This window comes from Aquarana catesbeiana, linkage group LG04 (assembly GCF_042186555.1).
Source record: "Aquarana catesbeiana isolate 2022-GZ linkage group LG04, ASM4218655v1, whole genome shotgun sequence".
Classification (NCBI taxonomy): domain Eukaryota; kingdom Metazoa; phylum Chordata; class Amphibia; order Anura; family Ranidae; genus Aquarana; species Aquarana catesbeiana.
Window position 1 is genome coordinate 187504402 of NC_133327.1, and position 27878 is coordinate 187532279.

Consider the following 27878-nt stretch of genomic DNA (forward strand, 5'->3'; position numbering starts at 1 on the left):
ATCTAAAGTGGTAACCTGTAAAGGCTTTTAAAGGCTTTTAAAAATGTATTTAGTTTGTCGCCACTGCACGTTTGTGCGCAATTTTAAAGCATGTCATGTTTGGTATCCATGTACTCGGCCTAAGATCATCTTTTTTATTTCATCAAACATTTGGGCAATATAGTGTGTTTTAGTGCATTAAAATGTAAAAAAGTGTGTTTTTTCCCCAAAAAATGCGTTTGAAAAATCGCTGCGCAAATACTGTGTGAAAAAAAAAAATGAAACACCCACCATTTTAATCTGTAGGGCATTTGCTTTAAAAAAAATATATAATGTTTGGGGGTTCAAAGTAATTTTCTTGCAAAAAAAAATTATTTTTTTATGTAAACAATAAGTGTCAGAAAGGGCTTTGTCTTCAAGTGGTTAGAAGTGTGGGTGATGTGTGACATAAGCTTCTAGATGTTGTGCATAAAATGCCAGGACAGTTCAAAACCCCCCCAAATGACCCCATTTTGGAAAGTAGACACCCCAAGCTATTTGCTGAGAGTCATGTTGAGTCCATGGAATAATTTATATTGTGACACAAGTTGCGGGAAAGAGACAATTTTTTATTTTTTTTATTTTTTTTTGCGCAAAGTTGTCACTAAATGATATATTGCTCAAACATGCCATGGGAATATGTGAAATTACACCCCAAAATACATTCTGCTGCTTCTCCTGAGTACGGGGATACCACATGTGTGGGACTTTTTGGGAGCCTAGCCGCGTACGGGACCCCGAAAACCAAGCACCGCCTTCAGGCTTTCTAAGGCCGTAAATTTTTGATTTCACTCTTCACTGCCTATCACAGTTTCGGAGGCCATGGAATGCCCAGGTGGCAAAAAAACCCCCCAAATGACCCCATTTTGGAAAGTAGACACCCCAAGCTATTTGATGAGAGGTATAGTGAGTATTTTGCAGACCTCACTTTTTGTCACAAAGTTTTGAAAATTGAAAAAAGAAAAAAAAAAATTTTTTTTCTCGTCTTTCTTTATTTTCAAAAACAAATGAGAGCTGCAAAATACTCACCATGCCTCTCAGCAAATAGCTTGGGGTGTCTACTTTCCAAAATGGGGTCATTTGGGGGGGGGTTGTGCCACCTGGGCATTCCATGGCCTCCGAAACTGTGATAGGCAGTGAGGAGTAAAATCAAAAATGTACGCCCTTAGAAATCCTGAAGGCAGTGATTGGTTTTCGGGGTCCCGTACGCGGCTAGGCTCCCAAAAAGTCCCACACATGTGGTATCCCCATACTCAGGAGAAGCAGCTAAATGTATTTTGGGGTGCAATTCCACATATGCCCATGGCCTGTGTGAGCAATATATCATTTAGTGACAACTTTGTGCAAAAAAAAAAAAAAAAAAAAAAAATTTGTCACTTTCCCGCAACTTGTGTCAAAATATAAAACATTCCATGGACTCAACATGCCTCAAAGCAAATAGCTTGGGGTGTCTACTTTCCAAAATGGGGTCATTTGGGGGGGTTTTATGTCATCTGGGCATTTTATGGCCTTCAAAACTGTGATAGGTAGTGAGGAGTAAAATCAAAAATGTACGCCCTTAGAAATCCTGAAGGCAGTGATTGGTTTTCGGGGCCCCGTACGCGGCTAGGCTCCCAAAAAGTCTCACACATGTGGTATCCCCATACTCAGGAGAAGCAGCTAAATGTATTTTGGGGTGCAATTCCACATATGCCCATGGCCTGTGTGAGCAATATATCATTTAGTGACAACTTTTTGTAATTTTTTTTTTTTTTTTTTTTTTTTTGTCATTGTTCAATCACTTGGGACAAAAAAAATGAATATTCAATGGGCTCAACATGCCTCTCAGCAAATTCCTTGGGGTGTCTACTTTCCAAAATGGGGTCATTTGTGGGGGTTTTGTACTGCCCTGCCATTTTAGCACCTCAAGAAACGACATAGGCAGTCATAAATTAAAGGCTGTGTAAATTCCAGAAAATGTACCCTAGTTTGTAGACGCTATAACTTTTGCGCAAACCAATAAATATACACTTATTGACATTTTTCTTACCAACGACATGTGGCCGAATACATTTTGGCCTAAATGTATGACTAAAATTGAGTTTATTGGATTTTTTTTAGAACAAAAAGTAGAAAATATCATTTTTTTTCAAAATTTTCGGTCTTTTTCCGTGTATAGCGCAAAAAATAAAAACGGCAGAGGTGATCAAATACTATCAAAAGAAAGCTCTATTTGTGGGAAGAAAAGGACGCAAATTTCGTTTGGGTACAGCATTGCATGACCGCGCAATTAGCAGTTAAAGCGACGCAGTGCCGAATTGTAAAAAGTGCTCTGGTCAGGAAGGGGGTAAAACCTTCCGGGGCTGAAGTGGTTAAGTATGTAAACAGTAAAAAAGGGAGGACAGACCATATTGGCCCCATAAAGAATGAGGAAGGACATCTGGTTACAAAGGATAGGGAGATGGCGAAGGTATTGAATTTATTCTTCTCCTCAGTCTTCACGATGGAATCGGGGGGCTTCAGTAACCAAAACTGCAGTGTTTATCCTCATGACACATCACAGGAAGCACCTCCATGGTTAACAGAGGACAGAATTCAAATTAGACTTGGGAAACTTAACATTAATAAATCACCGGGACCAGATGGCTTAAACCCAAGGGTACTTAGGGAACTCAGTCAAGTTATTGCCAGACCATTGTTGCTAATTTTTAACTGACAGTCTACTGACTGGAATGGTACCAGCTGATTGGAGAAAAGCCAATGTAGCACCAATATTTAAAAAAGGGCCCAAAATACATCCCTGGGAAATACAGACCAGTTAGCCTAACATCAATAGTATGTAAACTCTTGGAGGGGATGATAAGGGACTATATACAAGATTTTAGTAATGAGCACGGTATCATTAGCAGTAATCAGCACGGATTCATGAAGAATCATTCTCGCCAAACCAATCTATTAACCTTCTATGAGGAGGTGAGTTGCCATCTAGATAAAAGAAGGCCCGTAGACGTGGTGTATCTGGATTTTCCAAAAGCAATCGACACAGTTTCCCATAAACGTTTACTGTACAAAATAAGGTCTGTTGGCATGGACCATAGGGCGAGTACATGGATTGAAAACTGGCTACAAGGGCGAGTTCAGAGGGTGATGATAAATGGGGAGTACTTGGAATGGTCAGGGGTGGGTAGTGGGGTCCCCCAGAGTTCTGTGCTGGGACCAATCCTATTTAATTTGTTCATAAACTACCTGGAGGATGGGGTAAACAGTTCAATCTCTGTATTTGCAGACGATACTAAACTAAGCAGGGCAATAACTTCTCCGCTGGATGTGGAATCCTTGCAAAAAGATCTGAACAAATTAATGGGGTGGGCAACTACATGGCAAATGAGGTTCAATGTAGAAAAATGTAAAATAATGCATTTGGGTGGCAAAAATATGAATGCAATCTATACACTGGGGGGAGAACCTCTGGGGAAATCTAGGATGGAAAAGGACCTGGGGGTCCTAGTAGATGATAGGCTCAGCAATGGCATGCAATGCCAAGCTGCTGCTAACAAAGCAAACAGAATATTGGCATGCATTAAAAAGGGGACTAATTCCAGAGATAAAACAATAATTCTCTAGCTTTACAAGACTCTGGTCCAGCCGCACCTATAGTATACTGTCCAGTCCTCAGGAAGGATGTACTGGAAATGGAGCAAGTACAAAGGCAACAAAGCTAATAAAGGGTCTGGAGGATATTAGTTATGAGGAAAGGTTGCGAGCACTGAACTTATTCTCTCTTGAGAAGAGACGCTTGAGAGGGGATATGATTTCAATATACAAATACCATACTGGTGACCCCACAATAGGGATAAAACTTTTTCACATAAGGGAGTTTAACAAGACTCGTGGCCACTCATTAAAATTAGAAGAAAAGAGGTTTAACCTTAAACTACGTAGAGGGTTCTTTACTGTAAGAGCAGCAAGGATGTGGAATTACTTTCCACAGACGTTGGTCTCAGCGGGGAGCATCGATAGTTTCAAGAAACTATTAGATTATTAGATAAGTACCTGAACGACCGCAACATACAGGGATAGACAATGTAATACTGACATATAATCACACACATGGGTTGGACTTGGACGTGTGTCTTTTTTCAACCTCACCTACTATGTAACTATGTAATTATGTAACATTTTATTGGCCAGAATGATCATTTATAGAAAGAAAACTTCCAGTGTGCATGAGGCCTAACTTGCATCCATACTTCCCCATCCTTTACTTCTTTGCAACTTTACAGCCAGAAACAAAATGAATATCCAATACTCTGGCTATAGGGAGCAAGTAACTCACTGTCCTTCCTCCCATATGACAGCAATGGTGCTTGGTATGTAGTCACTCAGAGAGCCAATGCTGACACATGGGTATGGGGAAAAGGTCTTTGGTATAGCAAGCCAGTTATGAATCACACTGATAATGTTTAATGTGTTTTCAAATATTATGCACTATTGAACACTACGCAGCTGCTTCCATTGGCTGAATAAAGGGGGGGGGGGGGGTGATACTTACCTGCTGCCAGTCTCCTGCCCTGACAGATAGATCTGTATAAATTTCAGGGCTGTATAAACAAACACAAATCCTATGACAGGTAAAATGGCTCCAATATGTGTGTTTTTTCTGTCTTTGGCTATCTGCCTGCAACTCAGCTTTAACCATGTGTTACTTTATCACATGGCAATAGAAAATTGAGGAATAAATATTTTGTGTAAAAAAAAAAAAAAAAAAAAGTGTCATAGCACATGGAAAAAAAAAATCACTAAGCTTAAAGTAGAACTACAGGCAAAACTTTTTTTTTCTTTTTTTCCATTTCGGATAGAGTAAAGGAGGGTCATAACCTGTCAGTATATGTTTTGCCATCTGTGTCCCATTTCAGAGATTTCCCTTCACTTCTTGTCCCATAGCCAAGCAGGGAGTAAAAGGAAATTCCTGAAATTTGGACAATTCCTTGGGAACCCCCAGGTCACCAGAACTAGTGTCCCCATTGGAAGATTTCCCCTCTTTACTTTTCTGAGAGGGTGGATCTCCCTAATGGGAGCACATACAGCAATACAAATTGACAGGGGTTCTAATCCCTCTCCATTCTGTCCAAAACTGAAAAAAAAATGTTTTGTCTTTAGTACTTTAAGCGAATTGATATGTTATAACATGTACATAAAAACATATAACCAACCAGCGGCATGCACATCTAATGCTATGCATCTCATTGACCTATACAAATGTCTGATATTCACTTCTAGTTAGTAGTAGTAGTAGTAGTATTAGTAGTAGTAGTAGTAGTAGTAGTAGTAGTCCTCTAGTTACTGTTGATGGCTGCTGTTGTTTTAGGAATTAACTAATTTACTGAAGCCTAATAAATGCAGACTTCACTAATCTATTCCATAGATAAAAACAGATTTAAAGTGGTTGTAAAGCCTAAACATTTTTTACCTTAATGCATCGCTTGCGTTAAGGTAAAAAATGTTTAGGTGTCAGCATCCCCCCTCACCTCCCCATTTTACTTACCTGAACCCTCATTCAGTTCAGCGCAGTGCAAATCTGCAGCACATCTCTCCCCTCACTTCTGGGTCTCGCTGGCTTTGCTGGGGCACCAGAAGCCATTGGCTCCCAGTGTTATCAATCAAGGCCAGTGACGAGGGAGCGAGTGGATGCAGCAGCGGGGCTCCGGTGCGAGCAGGCACGAGTGCCCCCATGGGAAGCGGCTTCCGAAAAGAGGAGGTTCACAGCTGTTCTGTACAATTCCATTGCACAGAGCAGGTAAGTATAGACATTTGTTATTTTATTTTTTAAAATTACCTTTACAATCACTTTAATATTATATATTTTCTGAAAGTAGACACCTTAGAGAATGAAATAGTGGTAGTTGCAATTTTTTATATCACACGATATTACCGCAAAGGTCTAGGAAATGCAAAATTTCAGTAAATAACACACTAACGTGAATTTTAGGGAAAACAAACACAATACATTTTTGGTAAAATATAAAAGATGAGGTTGCAAATAAATAGTAAATAGATATCCAACATGCCAAACCTTAAATGTATGTGCACCTGTGAAATGGCAACAAACTTCAGTACCTTATATTTTTTATAGGCAACGTTTCAAAACCCCCCTATAGGTATCAGTTTAGTGTTAGGGAGGGGGTCTTTTTTATTTCTTTCACTCTGGCATACACGGCGATATGTAACGTGTATTGCAATTGACGTTTTCACGTGTAGGCGCCGTGATGCATGCGTTTATGTTCGTGCATCTCTATATTTGGTGGTGTGGGGGGAGGGGGGTTATCTGCTTGAGTGTAACTTTATTTTTTTGCAAAAAAAAAAATGTATTTAACGTTTTTTTTTCCAATCACATAGGGGACAAACAGTCCCCTATGTGATGATTTTTAGGTGACAGGTTCTCTTTATTGAGATATGCAGGGTCTAAAAATACCCTGCATGTTTCCCCTGTACTCCACTGAATGTTTTGAAATGCAGATTGCATTGCAAAACATCCTTTCTTGTCAAAGCGAGCCAGGGACATCGAGAGCTTGACCTGGAAGTGATGTGAGAGACGTCCCTTTCCGGGTCACAAAAAGAAGGGGAGGCGTGCGTCCGCTCTTCTCCTTCCCCTCTACCCGCCGGCACCCACCATGGAGATCCCGGGCCCCCAGGTGGGCAAGCAGAGCCTGGTAAACATGGCGGCGGGGGGGGGGGGGGGAGCGCCAGTACCGGGGGTGTGTGCGAGAGTAATCGGGTGGCAGCGGAGCCACACAAATGCCCTCACCTGACAGACAGGAGTCGAGTCTGCCTGTCAGTTTCAGACACAATCCCGGTGTCTGCAGCCACTGGATTGTGTGCAATACCCCCCGCCGTTAGGTTCATACAACGTACGGACCTGGCGGTGAAAGGGTACAAATGAAGGCAAAACTTTTCTTTCTAGTTTTGGATAGAATGGAGCATTAGAACACCTGTTTTTTTCATATGTTTCTCTGTTGTCCTGGTGACTGCTACCACTAAAAGTAAAAATCCTCAAATGAGGACACAAACTCTAGTAACAATGGTGACTACCAGGGATTACCTTTACTTAGAAGGATTTCCTTTCACTTCCTGTTGTGGCTACACTTCCCAAAGGGCCACAGATGAAAAAATAAACCCCCTTGCTCTATCCAGAATAAGAAAAAGTTTTTCCTTCAATTTTATTTAAATGCATATCAATTCCATAAGTGAACAGCAGAGGGTAGTATAAGCCAACCATCACAGTTCTTACTTGTTCTGTCTGTGCATGGCTTCTCCGTGCTTTGGCCCAGTGCAGTAATCCAACGTGCTCGATCACTTCTGCAAAACACAAGTTTATACTCAAATTACAGACAGCAGGCAAACTGTCTGGGGAAAAAAGCATCAACAATGGTCAAGTAAACATCATATCTAAGTGGAATAAAACAAAATATTGATGTTTTTGAAGATTTAAAAAAAATGTCTAACATCAACACAAATGAATCAAACTGTTCAACAGTTAATGTGCTGGAGAATACTAAAATGAGTGCAGTAACGGATTATCTACTAGAGATGATGCATTTTGCTCTTCATAATTGCTGTTGGTACCACATTAGTGAATAAACCTGAGGATATAAAGCCCAAAGAATACCACACAAAAAACAATGTTCTGTTTCAATGATCTACACTTTCACATTGTATTTTTGAGTGTAAAAGATTGCAAAGCAAAATCATTTTTTACTGAATATACTGGAGTGAGCTGAACACTATAAGGAGCATTGGTGTATTTTGGTTTTGTGCTGCCCTAGGCAAGACTAAAATCTCCCTCATCAGACCCTAAGACATGATTAGTCCAAGTGCTACATATATGGTCAATGGAGCAGAGGATAAAGCGGCACTGATGAAGCTGCACTGATGGGCACAGATTGGCAGCACTGTTCAGCTTGCTTGCTCTGAGGGGTACATGCTGGGACCTGTAGCCCTCCTCTTTTTTATGGGCCTCTGGCTCTGTAGTGCCCAGCTCCCTCATGGCACTGCACACACGGTTCCAGCATCACCTCAGAGTTTTCAAAGTTCCCTTCACTTCACGCCAGAGAAGATCATGGAGATGGAGGAGGTGGGTGGAAAGCACTAGGTGCGGTCATGGATGGGGGAGGAGGAAGTTAAATCCTTCTCCGCTTTGAATGCTGGGGCCTCGGCCTCCCTCTGCATTAGGGAGGGGACATAACCTGACACTGGTTGCTAGACACTAGGTGGTGCTGCCCTAGTTACCAGTGGGCAGTAGAGCCAGCTATGAGTCTTGATTGCTTTGCATGGGGCACAATATTGGGGGCCCAGTTCACCCTTGTTCTCTGCAGTCCTGTAGCGAGAGGACTCCTCTCTAGTGTCCCTTCTGCCGGGGGGGGGAGTGCTGCCCCCCCTGTAAAATGTTATCCAAGGCAAACGGTAGGAGACCAAGCTTAAGCCATTTTTTACTAAGAGGAGCTCACTATATGTTGAGGCAGTGTGTGGACAGTTGCCAATTGTTGTAGTTCTCAATGTATTTGACAAGCCACTATTCAACCCGATACGCACCTGCAAGCTTTGTGGCCAGTCAGCTGGGATTACCAGATTAGGACATTTGAGCAGTACTTTTTTTGGTTTTTAGGCTCATGTTAATATCAGCCCCTGCAGATGCTTATACTTACATTCCCTGGTCTGTTTGCACATAGGAGTGAGGCTAGATTTACACTTGCACATGCACATTTCATACACTTTGGCAACAACGCTATATGTAATTTTGGGGGCATCATTTTCACTTCTAATTGGGCCTTCAATGCATTTCACTGTAGTAAAAAATGCCTGTGACTCTTTAAAGCACCACAGTGCATAGAGGTGTGGATACACATGTAATGTGGTTGCTGTGTTGGCAAAAACTGGGTCAGGTACATTTTTGCCTAACTAAAGTATGTTAAGTGTCCATAGGAAATTAATGGACTGCTCCAACACAAAAAACATTGTTGCACCAAAAACCAAATATCAATGTGCACAGAATGAATATTCACCTCAATAGGAGAACACTGCAAAAACACAAGTTGTGACTTTGGGCTTGCAAAGAGCAGAGGGATTGTGCGCTATTAGTTAATTAGGCGCTATTCCATTGCCTAATATCACCATTCTAAGACACAGGGAGAGGTGTTTAGGTAGCTTACAGAAGGAGAGCTAATACAAGGTTGACTTCAGTAATGACAATGTCATAGTCCAGTGAGCAGGTAAGTACACATGAGACAATGAAATTACAGTATAAAAATAGAAAGTGGTTGTGTGTAATGTGGAAGAGGTGTGGAAATCACAAGAGCAGCCAAAAGGAATTGCCTGTAAAATCATTCACCTATACAGTATTTTAACTGTGTAGTAAGCTTATTGACTGCACTTCCATTCAAAGAATAAATACACTATCTCCAACTTCCACAGATTACTCAAGTAAGGATGTACCCATTAGAAGAAAGGAATAAAGGGCACATTTATTTCTTTATTGCTGCATTTCGAAATCCCTATAATGGGATGATAGGCACAAAAGAACACAGGGATCTTGCATAATTTTCTGCTTGCCAAGTTGCTAGCACCTTTATAAACAATTACCAGATCAAAACCTGTTTTCTATGCTATACAAATATGTTGCATTGTTAAAGTATAACTAAAGGCAAAACTTTGTTTTTAGTTTTGGATAGAGTGGAGAGGGATTAGAACACGTCGGTTTTTATTGAGGTCTGTGCCCCCGTTACGGAGATTTACCCTCTATATTTGTACTGTTTACTGTTATCATTGAAAGTAAAAGAAAATCTCAAATTTTCGGCTGTAGAGGGGACACTAGTTCTGGTGACCTGGGGGTCCCCAAGAAATTCCCTTAATTTGCAGGGATTTCCTCCCACTTCCTGTTTGGCTATGGGACAGGAAGTGAAGAGCATTCTCCAAAATGGGGCACAGACTCTTGATTCCATACACCTTTTCCTAAGCCATCTTGCAGTGTGATGGATCAAAATGACAGTTTGATGGGCCAAGCTAATTTCCTGATCTGGGAACAGATATTTTTCCCAGCTGATTATCTTCTTGGTTCCCTCACCGTTCCCATGATTTCTCCTTCCTCTGGAGCTTATGAGAGAGTACCCAACCTCTGGGAGTATTACTTCCACCAATAGAAGACAAGCAGACACTGATGTTGACACCCAAAAAATTACCCCAGTAAGTAAACAGAAGAGAGAAGGATTGGCCTGGCAGCATCACACAACTGCAGCTTCAAGTAAGTGAAATGAGCATTTGTATTTTTGTTTTCCATACCAGCAGTTAAAGGGGGTTGCAAATTCCCTGGAGCTGGGCTTTAAAGGAGAATTAGTGCCAAAGCTCTTGTGGCCACACTTCTCCTGTGGGTCACTGGAGTTCACAATGGTTCTGTACTCCTGTGACTTGTATTCAGCTGACAGCAGGCTAAAGTCTGCTGTCAGCTGATGTCTCTCACCACTCCAGACTGGAGCAATCCTGGCTTCGATGTTGGGATCTGCCCAGATGCATGACCTGAAGCTAGCTCAGCTTCTCAGCATGTCCCCTCCACAGCCCAGTGCTCCAGTGAGCGCTGGAGGGGCAGAGCAGAGATGGTCAGTCACTGGCTCTCTGCTCACTGAAAACAGAGAACTGAGCTCAGTGGTCTTTGATCGCTCAGTCTTAGAGGCGGCTGGGACCAGATGCAGCATTGGACTGATAATGCATCCACCTAGATGAGTATGTGTGTTTTTTTTTTTTTTAATCCTATTTTAAGATAAGGCAAATATAGGGAACTTTGATAAAGGATCTACTAACATATGGCTTACACTACTCTGTGCAGCACCACAGGCAAGTTTGGTGCTGAATAAATAAAAATCAACAGAAATACCGGTCTAAGACAAAAAACCACATGAGAAACACCCCAAAGACATTACTTGGAAACAGATTTGGCCAGCATGTAACACATGTGATATACAGTAGGATATAATGATGTGTGGGAAGAAATATGAGGATGATAATAACACTAGTGTGGAACCTGGAGATATCGAGCTGGTCTCTGATGTATGCTTGAGAAAGCAAGTGTTCTAGCTGGTAATCCCATCATGTCATGATATCAGAAGTGGTAACTCTGCAACACTTGGTATGTACAGACACCTTGTCATTAACAATCCATCAAGACGAGAGATCCACAAGGTTAAGTGCTAGGACTAAGATGATGGAAAACAGATACAACAGCAAATGAAAGATAAATACAACTTTCTATACAATGCAGATGGAAAAGGAAAGAAGCAGGTTCCTGGTAAACACTGTTATTATTATTATGCAGTAGGTATTGTTAGAAGGGCCGATATTTCATGTAGATTTTCAGATGATACACAAAACGTCTCTAGCTATGAAAGCTAACAATCCAAAATACAAAAATAATTTTACAATATATAACAGAAAGTAACAATAAAAAATAACACAGTGCCAACTCTATGGATACAATACACATTTAAGTGCATGTGCAGCTATAAGCTCAGTTTAGAGAAGGCCTATAAGTGGGCCTATTTCTGAACAATGGGCATATTTGTTACATGAGTCTTCAATGTAACATGTTAGGAAGTATGATTCTACAGCCTCCATTTACTTAAGCTCAGGTTTTTAAAACTCAGTGCACCAACAGCCTAGAAGTCTTTCACATGTACTACTCTATGGGGGGGGGGGGGGGGGGGTGATTGCAGTCACCTGTCATCGGATTCTGTGTTGAACAACTTCCCGCTCTTGCTCCATTGTAGTTCAGTAAGGCTGAAATGGATTAAAGCTAAGTGTGGTGCATGCAGGGCCGGTGCTGCCACTAGGCAAACTAGGCAGCCGCCTATGGCGCACTGCTGCCTGGGGGGGGAGGGGGGCAGAGCCACGGCTGCTGACTTCCCTATTAGCCTGGCCAGGGAACAAGAGGGGCTGAAGACCGCCATCCCACATAGGGCTGGGGCAATGATTAATTCTCTTCTGACTGCTGGCCAATCCAGAGAAAGCAGCGGCCATGGAGGACATCCTTCATGGCTGTTGTGGAGGAGGTCAACAGCAACTCAGCCTGTAAGAAGGGCGACACAGAGCCGGCTCCCAGGAGTCGGAGGACAGCTGCGCGTGGCGGAGGAGGCGGGCATCCAATTCTCAGGATGGAGGAGAAGTTCTGCTGCCACGGAGAGTCCGCTCTGACAATCCGCACCCGGCTATAGGCACCCACGTCCTAGGCACATACAGTGCCTTGAAAAAGTATTCATACCCCTTGAAATTTTCCACATTTGGTCATGTTACAACCAAAAAACTTTAATGTATTTTATTGGAATTTTATGTGAGACCAACACAAATTGGCACATAATTGTGAAGTGGAAGGAAAATGATAAATGGTTTCCAACATTTTTTACAAATAAATATCTGAAAAGTGTGCCGTGCATTTGTATTCAGCCCCCTTTACTCTGATACCCCTAATTAAAATCTAGTGGAAGCAATTGCCTTCAGAAATCACCTAATTAGTAAAGAGAGTCCACCTGTGTGTAATTTAATCTCAGTATAAATACAGCTATTCTGTGATGCCCTCAGAGATTTGTTAGAGAACCTTAGTGAACAAACAGCATCAGGAAGGCCAAGAAACACACCAGACAGGTCAGGGATAAAGTTGTGGAGAAGCTTAAAGCAAGGTTAGGTTATAAAAAATATCCCAAGCTTTGAACATCTCAGGGAGCACTGTCCAATCCATCATCCAAAAATGGAAAGAGTATGGCACAACTGCAAACCTACCAAGACATGGCCGTCCACCTAAACTGACAGGCCGGGCAAGGAGAGCATTAATCAGAGAAGCAACCAAGAGGCCCGTGGTAACTCTGGAGGAGCTGCAGAGATCCACAGTTCAGGTGACTCTGTCCACGGGACAACTATTAGTCGTGCACTCCACAAATCTGGCCTTTATAGAAGAGTGGCAAGAAGAAAGCCATTGTTGAAAGAAAGTCATAAGAAGTCCCATTTGCAGTTTGCGAGAAGCCATGTAGAGGACACAGCAAACACGTGGAAGAAGGTGCTCTGGTCAAATGAGACCAAAATTGAACTTTTTGGCCTAAAAGCAAAATGCTATGTGTGGCAGAAAACTAACACTGCACATGAAGCCAAATACAGGGTAGTCTTAGAAGAAAATCTGTTAAGAGTCTGCAAAAGACTTGAGACTGGCGCAGAGGGTCACCTTCCAGCAGGACAACGACCCTAAACATACAGCCAGAGTGAAAAGGAATGGTTTAGGTTCAAAGAATATTCATGTGTTAGAATTGCCTAATCAAAGTCTAGCCCTAAATCCAATTGAGAATCGATGGCAAGACTTGAAAATTGCTGATCACAGAGCTTGTTCTGATAGAGCTTGAGCTATTTTGCAAAAAAGAATGGGCAAAAATGTCACTCTCTAGATGTGCAAAGCTGGCAGAGACATACTTAAAAAGACTTGCAGCTGTAATTGCAGTGAAAGGTGGTTCTACAAAGTATTGACTGAGGGGCTGAATACAAATGCACAGCACACTTTTCACATATTTATTTGTAAAAAATGTTGAAAAACATTTATCATTTTCCTTCCACTTCACAATTATGTGCCACTTTGTGTTGGTCTATCACCCTAAAATCCCAATGAAATACATTTACGCTTTTGGTTGTAACATGACAAAATGTGAAAAATTGCAAGGGGTGTGAATACTTTTTGAAGGCACTGTATGTGTGGTACAGCGGCAGTGCAAAGTGACTGCACATTTAAAAAGTCCTGTGCATTTTTTGAGCAGTGCAATGCTGTTTAGATGCGAATCTCAGGCCATTGCCTTCTATGGGAATGCATCTGAATCGCACATCGGATCAGTTTCGAACGCAAATTCGATCCAAAAAAAAAAAACAGCATGGGGGTCCCCCCCTGCATCCATACATACTAGGCCTCTATCTATTTAAGAACTGTCACATGGAGGAGCAGGCAGATGGCAGGAGCCTTCGGCGCAGGCGGACCTTTTTTTTTTCTGGGTCAAACGGTGAAGGCAGGCATCTTGACTGACAATGAATCTACATCAGGGGACATTGATTTTTTTATTTTAAAAAAAATTAATTTTCTATTTTTTTAGTTTCTTTTTGACACTTTTTTTGGGTGAATGAGTAGGGGCCCCCTGCCCACGGACCCCCACAACCACCACCCAGGGTTGTAAGGGAAGAGGCCAACATTGGGCCAAGGTGCTTTGTTCCCACCCCCCCTTTCCTGGCTTGCCAGGCTGCATGCTCAGATAAGGGTCTGGTATGAATTTTGGGGGGGACCTCATGCCATTTTTTTTTAGATTTTAGCATGGGGGTTCCCCACAAAATCCATAATTCCACAATTTTTTATTGTCGGGAATGTTTTTTTATACATTCAGCTGTCAGCGGGGAGTCCGGCTGACAGCTGATGAGTCATACGTTGTTAAGGACATGGCGTCCAGCTTCCCGGCCCGCTCCTTAACAATCAGCTTATGTTAAAGACACCAGTGGCTGCCGACTCCAAAAATTTGCATCTGAGCCGCATCTAAAATCACAGCTGGACTGCTGCTTAGGAAATTTGCAGTGAAAATGGAGGGGAAATTCGCACTGGACATGTGTGAACCTAGCCTTAAGAAGTGAACAAAAGCCCATAAACAGTACCTAGGGGGCATTCTTAAAGCGTATCTAAATCCAAAGGCAAATATGTAATATATTGGAGCTGAACAGTTCCTAAATGTGGTGGCTGCATTTGTTTTATTCTCTTAGGCCACTTTCTCTTTATTTTCACCTGGGAATCTGGTCAGCAAGTCAAAATAGGCGATCTAGCAAAGCTTTTAATAATTAAATTTAGTTAAAAGCTTTAGACTACTTTCACACACTGAGGCATTTTTCAGGTGCTAAAGGGTTAAAAATAGCACCTGTAAAGCGTCTGAAAACACCTCCCCTGCAGCCCCAGTGTGAAAGCCTGAGTGCTTTCACACTGGAGCGGTGCGCTTGCAGGATGTTAGAAAAGTCCTGCAAGCAGCAACTTTCGGGCGGTGGAGGAGTGGTGTATACACCACTCCTCCACCGCCCCTGCCATTGAAATCAATGGCCACCACTGCCGAAGCGCCTGCAAAGCGCTTCTGCAGCGGTGCTTCTGCAGCGGTGCTTCTGCAGCTGCGCTTTGCGGGCGCTATTCACCCTTTATCTTGCCGCTAGCGAGGGTTAAAAGTGCACCGCTAGCAGCCGAAAAGCTCTGCTATTACAGCAGTAAAGCGCCGCTAAAATTAGTGGCACTTTACCGCTAACGCCCCCTCGCCCCAGTGTGAAAGTAGCCTTATTACAAAAGCAAAAAAACTGCTGGAGTTCAGCTTTAATTTATTTCTTAATCCCTTATGTAAAGTCCATTAAATCTGCTAATTCTTCTAACACATCCTTCTCCAGACAGTGCTGCTGTCCTAAAGGGGGGGGGGGGGGCTCTGTTACCCCTCTCTAAATAGAGGAGACACCCTAAGAAAGGAAATGTGTTACCAGCCAGATCATCAGGTGAAAAAGGCATTAAAGCAGAAAGCTAAGGCACTGGTAAGGATTGATAAGCTGCAATATGTTTCATTTTTGTTTATATACACTTTAAGACATTAGAAAGTACATGTACTGTATTTTGTTAGAAAGGCAGCACCAACGGCACACAGTAAATTCCAGCATGAAAATTAGAGCAGTTTAGCTGGTGGACTATGGCATCTGGACATCTGATTAGGGTCCACAAAGTCTAATTCCATGGTGCCAAGTACTTTTAATAAACTTCAAACACTTTTGCATGCTCCAGGGGAGAACTCCAATTCTAGGTGCACATTGTAACCAAGTCTTCAACATCTCTGACTTTAGAACCATGCTCTGTCCGCTGTGTCAGGTCAAAGAACCTGTACAGCCAGTAATGACACTCCCATTAAAGACTGGGTAAGAAGGGTTACTGCAGGTTGCTTCAAAATCAAAGATCCACTTACAGTGAGAGCCTGGATCTGGTGCGGAGATTAATATCTGTCCACACAATGGACAAGAAGTGAAATCTAAAATGTTCATACTTGATTGGAATTTTCTTTAAATATGAGGCGGATGAATTTACTTACAAAGTTTCAGCTCCCAGCAGCATCTCCACCTTCTCTGCTACATGATTGCTGTGAATGGTGAGTGTAAACAGATGGCTGGCTGAGCACTGTCTTGAGTACAGTATGGGAGTGCTGTTCTTCGGTGGAGACGTCGGCTCTTCACTGTCACACTGCTCAACATGAAGCTGATCCAGCATGGCATAGTCTGTGACATTATAGCTTTCCTCACTGCAAGAACAGAAATAACATGTTTCAAAATGTCATTGTTATCCATACACAATTCAAACATGATAAAGCAGTGATGACATCTATACAATTATACATGCAGTTTGAAATGTCAAGAAACTGTAACTTGGGTTTTTTTCCGGGTTATGTAAATTCAACTCATCACTTCAGAAACTACAATAATCTTTGAAAACTTTCAGATGTCTATTTTTCCAAAAGACAACTGGCGTATTGAGTTGAGTGTGATCTTATGTACCACTGATGGAACTTAGTACACCAGTTCATCAAAAGTCTGCGTCTGCCTACATCCATTATGTTAACCATCTATTATCTATCTTTGCCACAATCTATAGCTGACAATATCCATTTATAATGGTGAAATCTGGGTTTACAGTCACATTAGCAAGTGATCGTATGTCTACAAGCACTCCTAACTTCACACATCCCTTGGCTTAACATTTTCAGGAGAAAACATGATTGGCTGGGTTGGATTTTCGCTATGGTTTTCTCCCACAGGCAAGTCAGAACCATGGTTATCTAACTTGGTTTACCCATCCCCTCCTTCAAAGTCCTTCAAAGTCCTAAATACACATTTGGCTGAGCCCAGATCTTTAGTTGGTAGGATTGTGTCTGTATGTGCCTGAAACGTCTATAGATAGTATTTATTGATAAAAAAATGGAAGCATTCAGGACTTCTCCAAAACCTCTCTAATCCTCTGAAAACCCACCTATCCAGCCTCTAAATAAAATGCAGTACTATTATTTTCCTCCATTAGTTCACCCTTAACAGTCATTACTTTTTTTTTTTTTTTTTAACTTGACCCTTCCTTTTAGATTGAAAACTCAGCAGGGCCCTCTGACCACACATATATTAAAAGGACAAGTTCACCTTTTCAAAAAAAATAAATAAACGCATATCTTTTTGCAGGTTAAAAAACGTGAATTTATTTTTATTTTTTTTATTGGGAACCTGTAAAGCAGGGATATGCAATTAGCGGACCTCCAGCTGTTACAAAACTACAAGTCCCATCATGCCTCTACGTCTTTGTGTCATGCTTGTGGCTGTCAGAGTCTTGCAATACCTCATGGGACTTGTAGTTCTGCAACATCTGGAGGTCCGCTAATTGCATATCCCTTCTGTAAAGCATTGCAGTGGTGATCAGCAGATCAGGGGTGCAATGCAGGGCTCTTGCAGACTGTCAGTGCAAGCTGTCTGCTCATACCTGGTACGGGCAGGCAGTTGTACAATGAAAGGAAGCCCTGGTAGTTCATTGAGAACTACAAGCCAACAGCTGCAATGGCTGGTTGTAGATGATGACATTGGTTGTAAATGATGTAGCCAAACGAGCGAAGACCCCCTTGTCCACAACTTTTTAAATTTGTGACAGCAGGCGTGGGGAGAAGATCCCCAACCTGCTGTCACAGTGAGGACTCGAAGGGGTGGGGGTGGATGGGCTGGAGCAGTTGCAGCAGTAACATGTTACACCCTGAATATGGGTGTGTAACATGTTATAAAAGGTTAAGTGAAGATAAACCTCTGCGCTACCAATGTGTAAGAAAATGGAATAAAACAAAACTAGGTGTTCAAAGTAAAATGATTAGTGGCTGTGCAGGTGGTTGAAACCAAGCTGCTACACCCACCTATTATGTTCCCACAAAGTATGACCAGTGTAAAATGTAAAGGTTGGTGTTGCGCAGGCTCCACTGTGTGTACTGTATCACCAATAAAATCTGTATACAAATCCTGAAATATATATCATAAAAAACATATATAATGTATAAAATAAACAGACATAAAAAGTGCATCATATGGTGCAGTCCATTGCAAAGATGTTTTTATTAAATGATAATATATAACAGTTCTTTCTCAAGCTGTGATGTGCCAAATATAATCATTGTTTTCCAAATAAGGTGCTGCTTTCGTGCTTATATAAATAAGAATCCGTGTGCTTTTACCTCCTAGTGACACCTCTATGTTCCCAGAACTCTTGCCTTAAAAAGACAATCAAATAAGCCTGATGGTTGTAATAATTGGGATAATGCTGCATCAATCCTGGGTCATTCCAGATATTCCAAAAGTATCCAGGTAATCCTTAGAAGTTGGCCCTGATGAAGTCATGTGCCGTGATGTAACGCGTAGGGCATTCTGGACCGGAAGTGATGCAAGAGACTGGCAAATCTTACTAATACACAACAGAGCATTTTTACATGTAAGAGATAATATTTTTAATACATTACTGCTTTTAAATACTACACCATGGGGGATTACTTTCTTTTACCCTAATATATGGAGTAAGTATGGGCGATGGGAGTCCTAAAAGAGCAACTACTAAGGATTACCTGGATACTTTTGGAATATCTGGAACAAAGCCAGGATTGATACAGCATCATCCCAATTATTACAACCATCAGGATTATTTGATTGTCTTTTAAGGTGAGAATTCCGGGAGCATAGAGGTGTCACTAGGAGGTGAAAGCACACCGATTCTTATTTATATATGCACGAAAGCAGCACCTTACTTGGCACATCACTGCTGGAGAAAGAACCGTTCTATATTATCATTTAATGATACACCTTTGCAATGGAGTCCACCATATGATGCACTTTATATGTCTATGTTTATTTTATACATTATATATGTTTTTTATGGCACAGATTTCAGAATTTGTATACAGATTTTATTGGTAATACACTACACATGGTAGAGCCTGCGCAACACCAACCTTTACATTTTTGTTGAAAAAGGTGAACTTATCCCTTTAAAATGTAATGTAACTGTACTGTTTGCCATCATGTTGTAAAGCACTGCACAAACTGCGGCACTATATAAATCCCATATAATAATAATAATAATAATCCCTAGAGTACAAAATAAATCTTTATTACAGCTAAAAGGCAAACATTGGGTTTGAAAATACAGCTTACTACAGTTCCTAGAGGAAAAAAAGATTGGTGAAAGAGGAGGTAATGATTATTTGAGCTATTCTGGGAGTTTTTTACATGAGCTCACTACCTGTTTACAGCGTAAAGCAGAGAGAGGAAACACTCTGGAAGGAAAGCAAAACACTAACATTTGAAATTCACTGTAACATCTGTGATTCCTGATCATTTGCCAATACTAAGGTTGAGTCTCCTTTATATAAACATTCTGCACAGTATGGAGGAGTAAGATGATCCTGCTTAGGAGCCCATGTCAGTCAAAAAATCAGCCTAAAATGGAAACAAAATTAATCCCAACTCAAAGAAAATAACGATTTCAAGTTTAATCTTCCCTGAAGAAAAGTACACTTCTATGGTTTCCTAATATCTTTAATCTGTATCTGCATGCTAAACTCTGTGAAAGAAACCTTTTTTGCGGGCTAATTCAATATTTAACATATAAGGAGCTACAGACATCACTGACTCATCATGCTTTACCTACCAGAAGTCTGAAAAGCACGAACCAGCTGTTTTTAATCCTCTCAAGGTTCAACTACTGGGACTTTAAAGAGCTCTGTAAACAGTTTCTTAAGCTGAACTCCAGGTAAGCAGCTACATGCACAGTAGAAGCACATATATGGGAAACGCTTTAAAGCCAAAGAATTTGTTATTCTATGCAGCCACCTCATGTTTTACTCTTACTACAGAGAACGGCCAGATCCTTGAACTCCATTGCAGCAAAATGTGATCTAGAACACTAGTCAAATACACCACTAAAGCTGGCCCATTGGTTGCAGTTGCTAAACGAGAAAAAATTTCCAGCAAGCCCATTGAACATAAGTTGATCATTAGATTGACTTCTGTCGAGCAGGAGCAGCCACACATGGATGGAAATTCGCCTGAACCTGCTAAATTTCCGTCCATGCGTGGCCGCTCCTGCTTGACAGAAGTCAATCTAATGATCAACTTATATTGAATGGGCTTGCTGGAAAATGTTTCTTGATCAGCAACTGCAGCTGCTGTCTAGTATCAGAATGCAACATCTCTATGGGCACCTAAGACTTCTGACTGAAAAATGAAGCTGAATCATGCTGATGAGCCATCTCTCTGTTCACTGGCAGCAAGTTAGTCTGGCTAATTCCTGATGCAGGCCCTCTATCTTCAAGACTAAATGCTGTTGTACAGGGAAGTACCAGAGGCTAGTACAAATCCACATATTTATATTGGGTTACATTTAAAGTGTTACTAAACCCAGTAATATGAAAATAGTTCATCTGGGCGCCCCGCCCCACAGTGCCCACAGCTTATAAAACTTCTTTTTACATTAAGATATTGCCACTATATACCTTTTTGGCTGATCCATATACCATGGTCAGTGATAAACAGCACAGTTCCTCCAGTGCTGAGAGTTCAGGTAGGAGGAGATTTCCACTGCAGCCTGTATACACACCCACATGTGTGATGCCAATATCATGTGACCTGGCTAGCTCTGAGAACAAGTAATTATTCTCTCCAGCATAAAAAACACAACTGAGCATGTGCAGGTTGGTTACCCTGCCTGTGTTAGCTGGCATTCCCCAGACAGACAGTGCAGGGAGAGGGAGGATCTATGCATACAGGATAAAACAGACTTTTTACACAATGCAGAGGATTAACCCCTAAAGTTCCACAATTAGTATAACAAGCATACCATGCTGCATATACAGACAGATTTTACTGTTGTGGGTTTAGTAACACTTTAACTTGTGATGTTTTTAATATAAAGAATACATAACTACATGAAATGGTGTTTCTTTACAGTTGTCAAAAGTTCAGCTAAAATCCAGGTAGAAAAAAAAGTCCATTATAAGGCAGATAAAAATGTATTAAAAATAATTATTTATGTAGCATCATTGTCTTAAACAGGGGCTACTAGTAAATGTAGCTTAGCTGGGTTGTAGTTAACCTGGCTGATTTGTAGTCTTTACGATCATTTGGGGTTTCCTCTAAGCTCAGTACAGTGGTAGTTCCTCCCTTTTGCCAGCAGGTGTTACTGGTACCTTTCACATCAGTTTGATGAGCTGCAGTGAATATGCGAGTGAGTTATGAATATGCATATTTCTCTCAGCCATCAGTAGGCGTTTCATGACCACCGAGCATGCTGGGAGAGAGTATAAATATTTTGGGAGGTCAAGTGATCAGGGTCCTCCCACCCAGACCCTGATCTAGTGTGGTTGTGTGAGGAACAGCTATGTTGGGTGAGGCCTGAAGCCCAAGGCCTAGCCATGTGCTCGAGGCTCTGCCAGAGAGCCTGTTTGTTGCCTGGAGGCATGAGTAAAAGGATGGAGTTCTGAGATGAAGTACCAGAAGTTACTCTTCCATAAGCCGGGGACAGTGGAGAGCCTGGGAAAGCATCAAGACAGATTCATCCAGAGAATCCCTGCACCGTGTTGTAAGTTTTTGGTTGCTAAAGGAGACAGCTGTTGCCAAGTTGATAGGGTGCAGGCATACAGTCCTGGCTCTGTATTGCTGTCTACCTGCCTGTTTTTCGGAGTCTGCGGGTCTGTATGCCTACTGTTCTAGCGTGTCCTGTGCCCTAAAACGCTTTCCCTCATTTTGTTGTTGTGAGCAATAAACTAATTCTTGCTCAGCCTAAAAGTGACTGGTGCCCATTTTTCTGCACACCCTCCATGCCTAGGAACCGGTCAGGGTGCCATTGTCTAGACTGTAGAGGTCTGTGCGTCCCTCCATGGATATGCCTCCCCAGACCATCACTGACCCACCACCAAACCAGTCACACAGGCAGCATAATGTTCTCCATGGCTTCTTCAGACCCTTTCACGCCTGTCTCATGTGCTCAGGGCGAACTTGCTCTCATCTGTGTAAAGCACAAGGCACTAGTGGTGGACCTGCCAATTATGTTGTACAATGGCAAATACCAATCGAGCTCCACGGTGCCTGGCAGTGAGCAGAGGGCCCACTAGAGGATGTTGGGCCCTCAGGTCACTCTCATGAAGTCTGTTTCTGATTGTTTGGTCACTGCTGAAGGTCATTTTGTAGGGCTCTGGCAGTTTTCATCCTGTTCCTCCTTGCACAAAGGAACAGATACCGGTCCTGTTGATGGGTTAGGAACCTTCTACAGCCCCCTTTCCAGCTCTCCTAGAGTAACTGCCTGTCTCCTGGAATCTCCTCCATGCTCTTGAGACTGTGCTGGGAGACACAGCAAACCTTCTGGCAATTGCACGCATTGATGTGCCATCCTGGAGGAGTTGGATTGCCTGTGCAACCTCTATAGGGTCCAGCTATCTCCACATGCTACCAGTAGTGACACTGATCATAGCCAAATGCAAAACTAGTGAACAACGGTCAGAAAAGAGGAGTAGGGGAAAAAAAAGTCAATGGCTTCCACCTGTAAAACCATTCCTGTTTTGGAGGTTGCCTCTTTGTTGCCCATCTAGTGCACCTGTTAATTTCATTAACACCAAAGCAGCTGAAACTGATTAACATCCCCGTCTGCTACTTACCTGACCAGTCCAATATACTAGGAGTTTAACTGACTTGATACTATACTCTGAAAAAGTGTTACTTTAATTTTTTGAGCAGTGTAGATCTCAAACACAAGGCTTTCAATTAGCAAATGGCAGTTTCTATCTCCACCGTCAAAGCTCACTTGATGCCATGCACTGGCAGCCTACATGTCATGCTTGTATGTTTTAAAATCAAAATACTTTGCACTAAACTATAATTTTAGTTACTCTATGTTTTAAAGAAAATTCGGTAATAGGAGAATCTGGGAACACCAGAATGTTTTCCCCAAGCACCAACATCAGAGATCAACAACAGGTGTCCACAATATGAATTCCACAGAAATCTATCAAACAAACTTAAATGTTTTAATCAGCCGGATGACAATCACTACGTATTCAGTATTGTATCCCCGGCCAGGGAAAAGTATGATTGGCAGAAAGCTCCGAATCAGCTTATGTTTAAAACATCCATAGCCCTGACATGAGAAATATTCATTATGAAGCCTCCCCTGAGCAATGTCTCTATTACAGTAATTAGGACTGCTCACAGACAGAACATGCTTTAAATACTTTCTTGGCTCAGATTGTGAAGCTATAGCAAGACTTCCGTCAATTGTTTGTCAAGTGCGGTGCATTCCTGTATACAAACTGTTACTCAATGTAAGTGTGACTACACAACTAACTAGGCAAGACTAAAGCCTTATATAAACTTTACAACAATCACGTTAATCATTTCCTGGTTTGAACATACATGTATTTATGCATCATTATTTAATAATTGTTATAAATAATAATAAAGGCATGTGCACTATGCACTACAGTTTGTCACCCCTAACTGTGTTCCAGCTCAGATTATTTCAGTACAGAAGACAGTGGGTGCACTGCATTTTAAAGGTATGCTTTCATGTTAGCAAGGAACAGAGATCTTCACATCTACATTTCATTGATGACTTTACCAACCATTTTTAGGAAAAAATATGGATACTGCAGATGCAAAATGCTATTCCTGGCCACATTGATCGGACCTGTACTAACATGCTATAAGCTCCTCCTCAACCCAGGAGGCTCACAGACAGATGGCCTGTGTAAGAGCATTCTTACACTGAAATTATAAAGGGAAGCATCATTTGTCAAGAAAAACTAAATCATTTAAATAAATTGTAAATTGGCATGGTTAAAATAGTTTTCACAAATTGATTCGGAATTGTATGACAGCCAACCATGAAATGTTTGCATTAAAATTGAGCTAGGATGTCACCTATGTCTCTAATTTTCATTCTGGCTTTCATCTACTGTATCTTACACCACAGATCACTACAGGCACTATAATCATCATCTTCTGAATGGCCCTGAATCTCAGCCTGTAAACGCATTAACCGCCTTCCCTTTGAGCCTCTTTTAGAGTTAAATAGTATTGGTGGCTTTAAATTAGGGCTTCTTTTGAGCCGCAACATTTCGGCACTCCCCTGTACTCACCACTATCTACTGTCACTTTTAAATACATAAGTCGGACTTAGTGCTCACAAGTGACAGTGCAGCTCTCCCACTGTCTCCACAACCCTGCCTGTCCCTGAACTCAGAGCCGGGACAAGGAAGGAACAGCACTCATATCATTCTGACTGGTGCCCTCCTTTGAGCTGTAGATGCACCTGGCACTTGCGGCTTCAGCTCAAAGGAGATCTATTCTGTGTATCGCTGCACTTGTCCTTTCAAGGGGGGAGTGGAGGGGGGTGAGGTGTGCAGTCTGTGGGTGATTTAGGTTTTGCCAAAACAGGTGAGCAGAGCAGGTGGGATGCAGAGGTAGGAGAGGGATGGGTAGGTGCAAAGGTAAGTGAGCATTGATGAAAGAGGGGTACAAGGGATGCACAGGTAGGCACTAGTGAAAAAAAGAGTAGGGGGGCTGCTGAGCATTGGTGAAAAATGGATGGGGAGGGTGTAGATCTGAATACAGGTGAAAGAGGGATATGGGGGGTGCAGCACTGATGTAAAATGGATGGGGGGGGGGTGCAGAGGTGAGCATTGGTGAAAGAGAGATACAGGGGATGCAGATGTAAGCATTGGTGAAAAAAGGAAAAAGGTTGTTGATGCAGAAGTGAGCACTGGTGAAAAAAAAAAAAAAGTGTATGGGGGGCTGAGGAGCTGAACAATGGTGAAAAATGGATAGGGGAGTGCAGAGCAGGGGCGACCTGTCCATTAGGGACACACGGGCACCGCCCCCTCTATCATGCCACTCCTATATGTAGCATGAATCTATCCATTTCAGGATCTATGCCCTATTCAGGCGTCCAGCCCCTTTTCGGATGCTGGGCGCCTGAATTACAGCAGTGGGGGGTGTTTTTTTTAAGTACCCGATTAGAGCCATAGGCTCTAATAGACTTCAAAAAAGGTGGACTCGGAGCGTAGAGCATTGCTCTTGGAGCCCACCCAGGTGTGTTAGAAAAGAAAATGAATATTTACTTTTTAACACTGAACTGCCTCTCCGCCAATCAGAAAGCATGGGTCTAATACCCGTCACCTGATTGGCTGAAGGCAAAGGCGATCCTATTGGACGCCTAGCAGAAAGGAAGAAGAGATGCACAGGAAGCACGGAGGACACAGAAGCCATCGCCTGACCCGCTGCTCATCCCACAGCTCGCCGCCTTCACCTGCTGCCTGACCCACCACCAAGATGGGGTAAGTGTCGGTCAGACAGCGAGCGGGCGGTGGGGGGGGGGTGTTACAGTGAGGCTGCATTTGATGGGCACAGTGGCTGCATATGGTGGGGCACAGTGGCTGCATATGATGGGGCACAGTGGCTGCATATGATGGGGCACAGTGGCTCTGCATTTGATGGGGCACAGTGGCTGCATTTGATGGGGCACAGTGGCTGCATATGATGGGGCACAGTGGCTGCATATGAATTTGATGGGGCACGGTGGCTGCATTTGATGGGGCACGGTGGCTGCATTTGATGGGGCACGGTGGCTGCATTTGATGGGGCACGGTGGCTGCATCCGATGGGGCACGGTGACTGCATCTGATGGGGCACGATGGCTGCATTTGATGGGACCCGGTGGCTGAATTTGACGGGGCACAGTGGCTGCATTTGATAGGGCACAGTGGCTGAATTTGATGGGCACAGAGGCTAAATTTAATGGGGGCGCAGCGACTGCATTTGAAGGGCAATGTAGCTGCATTTGATGGGGAACAGTGGCTACATTTGATGGGCACAGTGGCTACATTTAATGGGCACAGTGGCTACATTTAATGGGCACAGTGGCTACATTTAATGGGCACAGTGGCTGCATTTGATGGGACACAGTGGCTGCATTTGATGGGGCACAGTGGCTGCACTTGATGGGGCACAATGGCTGCACTTAATTGGGCACAGTGGCTACATTTGATGGGCACAGTGGCTACATTTAATGGGCACAGTGGTTGCATTTGATGGGGCACAGTGGCTGCATTTGATGGGGCACAGTGGCTGCATTTGATGGGGCACAGTGGCTGCACTGATGGGCACAGTGGCTGCAATTGATGGGCACAGTGGCTGCAATTGATGGGCACAGTGGCTGCAATTGATGGGCACAGTGAGGCTGCATTTGATGGGCACAGTGAGGCTGCATTTGATGGGCACAGTAAGGCTGCACTGATGAGCACAGTGGCTGCAATTGATGAGCACAGTGGCTGCAATTGATGAGCACAGTGGCTGCAATTGATGAGCACAGTGGCTGCAATTGATGAGCACAGTGGCTGCAATTGATGAGCACAGTGGCTGCAATTGATGGGCACAGTGGCTGCAATTGATGGGCACAGTGGCTGCATTTGATAGGCGCAGTGAGGCTGCAATTGATGTTTTTTTTCCCAGTATTTTTCAGAATTTTTCAGTTTGTTTAAGCACCAGCCGCCACTGGTGCAGAGGTGAGCATTAGTGAAAGAGAGGTTTATAGGATGCAGAGGTAAACAATAATGAAAAATGGGTGTTGATGGTGCAGAAGTGAGCACTGGTGAAAAGGAGGTATGGGGGTGTAAAGGTGAGCACTGGTGAGGGGTACACGGTCCATTCCAATTTAAAATGTATTTTTAGCACAAAAGTGAATTCTTTTGTTGTGGATGGTGGGGTGCCAAGGTGAGTTTTGGATGGGGGTGCAGAAGTGAACTGTGGACAGGAAGTGCAGAGGTGAGCTCTAGATATGGGTGCAGAGGTGAGCTTTGGATGGGGGGGGGAGGTGAGCTGTGGACAGGAGGTGCAGACTTGAGCTGTAGATAGGAGATGCACAGGTGATGTGTGAACAGGGGGTGCAAAGGTGAATGATGGGTGTTGCTGTTTTTTTAGCAAGGGGAAAAAGTTTTCACTGGGCAAGATTTTTACTTGGTGGGGAGCATACAGCATACAAGATCAGTGGTTAAATGTATGTAATGCAGCAGTTAGGATTTTGTAGTGGGGGAATTTGGGAAAGAGCTTGTTACTAGGAAGGGGTGTATGGAGAGAACTTGGGGGAAGGTAGTTTTTGGTTGTAAACTGGTCTGTGAGATATGCACTCGTGAACCCTGTAGTCTGTATGTTGCGCACTCCTGAATCCTGTACCCTGTACTGTGTATTTTGTTCCACTGTGCAATTTGGCCAGACCTACCCTATGATGCAGCATGCACAACATGCCACACCACCAGTCTTCCCTTTGGGGAGAGGGGGTTTGGATTCCTGCGCCTATTTTCTGAAAAAAAAGCCCTGCTTACAAGTGCATCCTTGGCAAATCATATGGTTCTTGCTGCCTACCCTTTCATTGATTCTTTTTGGAAGTAGCAGGCCTTCACCACCTCTTTATCCATCCTACCATTCAGGGCCTGTTGTTACTCTGAAAGAAACATCTTCCTAGTAAAACTCTCCTTATGACTTTAGTTCTCACTCCTCTAGAGGAGGACTTCACTTGTCAGACGACAGATATAACCCACCTCACGTGTTTTAATAGTTAGCAACATTCTTAGCCCCAAGCTGCCAAAGATCATCCAGGCCTACATTTCTTACACTTGTCCCTCTCACCTCCTCAGTGGTTCACTCTTTACACTCACACATATGGCAACATTAAGGCACCGGTAATAATGGGAATGTTCCTTCAT

General features: G+C 42.7%; 1 protein-coding gene across 1 annotated transcript in view; it reads right to left on the minus strand.

Moving 5' to 3' along the window:
• The window catches only part of ARHGEF26 (Rho guanine nucleotide exchange factor 26), a 216713-nt gene that overhangs the window by 11791 nt on the left and 177044 nt on the right, over nt 1-27878 (minus strand). Inside the window, exons 12-13 of the mRNA XM_073626013.1 lie at nt 16152-16358; nt 7286-7353 (exon numbers count right to left, since the gene is read on the minus strand). Coding sequence (XP_073482114.1) covers nt 7286-7353; nt 16152-16358 — 275 coding nt within the window. The remainder of the gene's footprint in view (nt 1-7285; nt 7354-16151; nt 16359-27878) is intronic.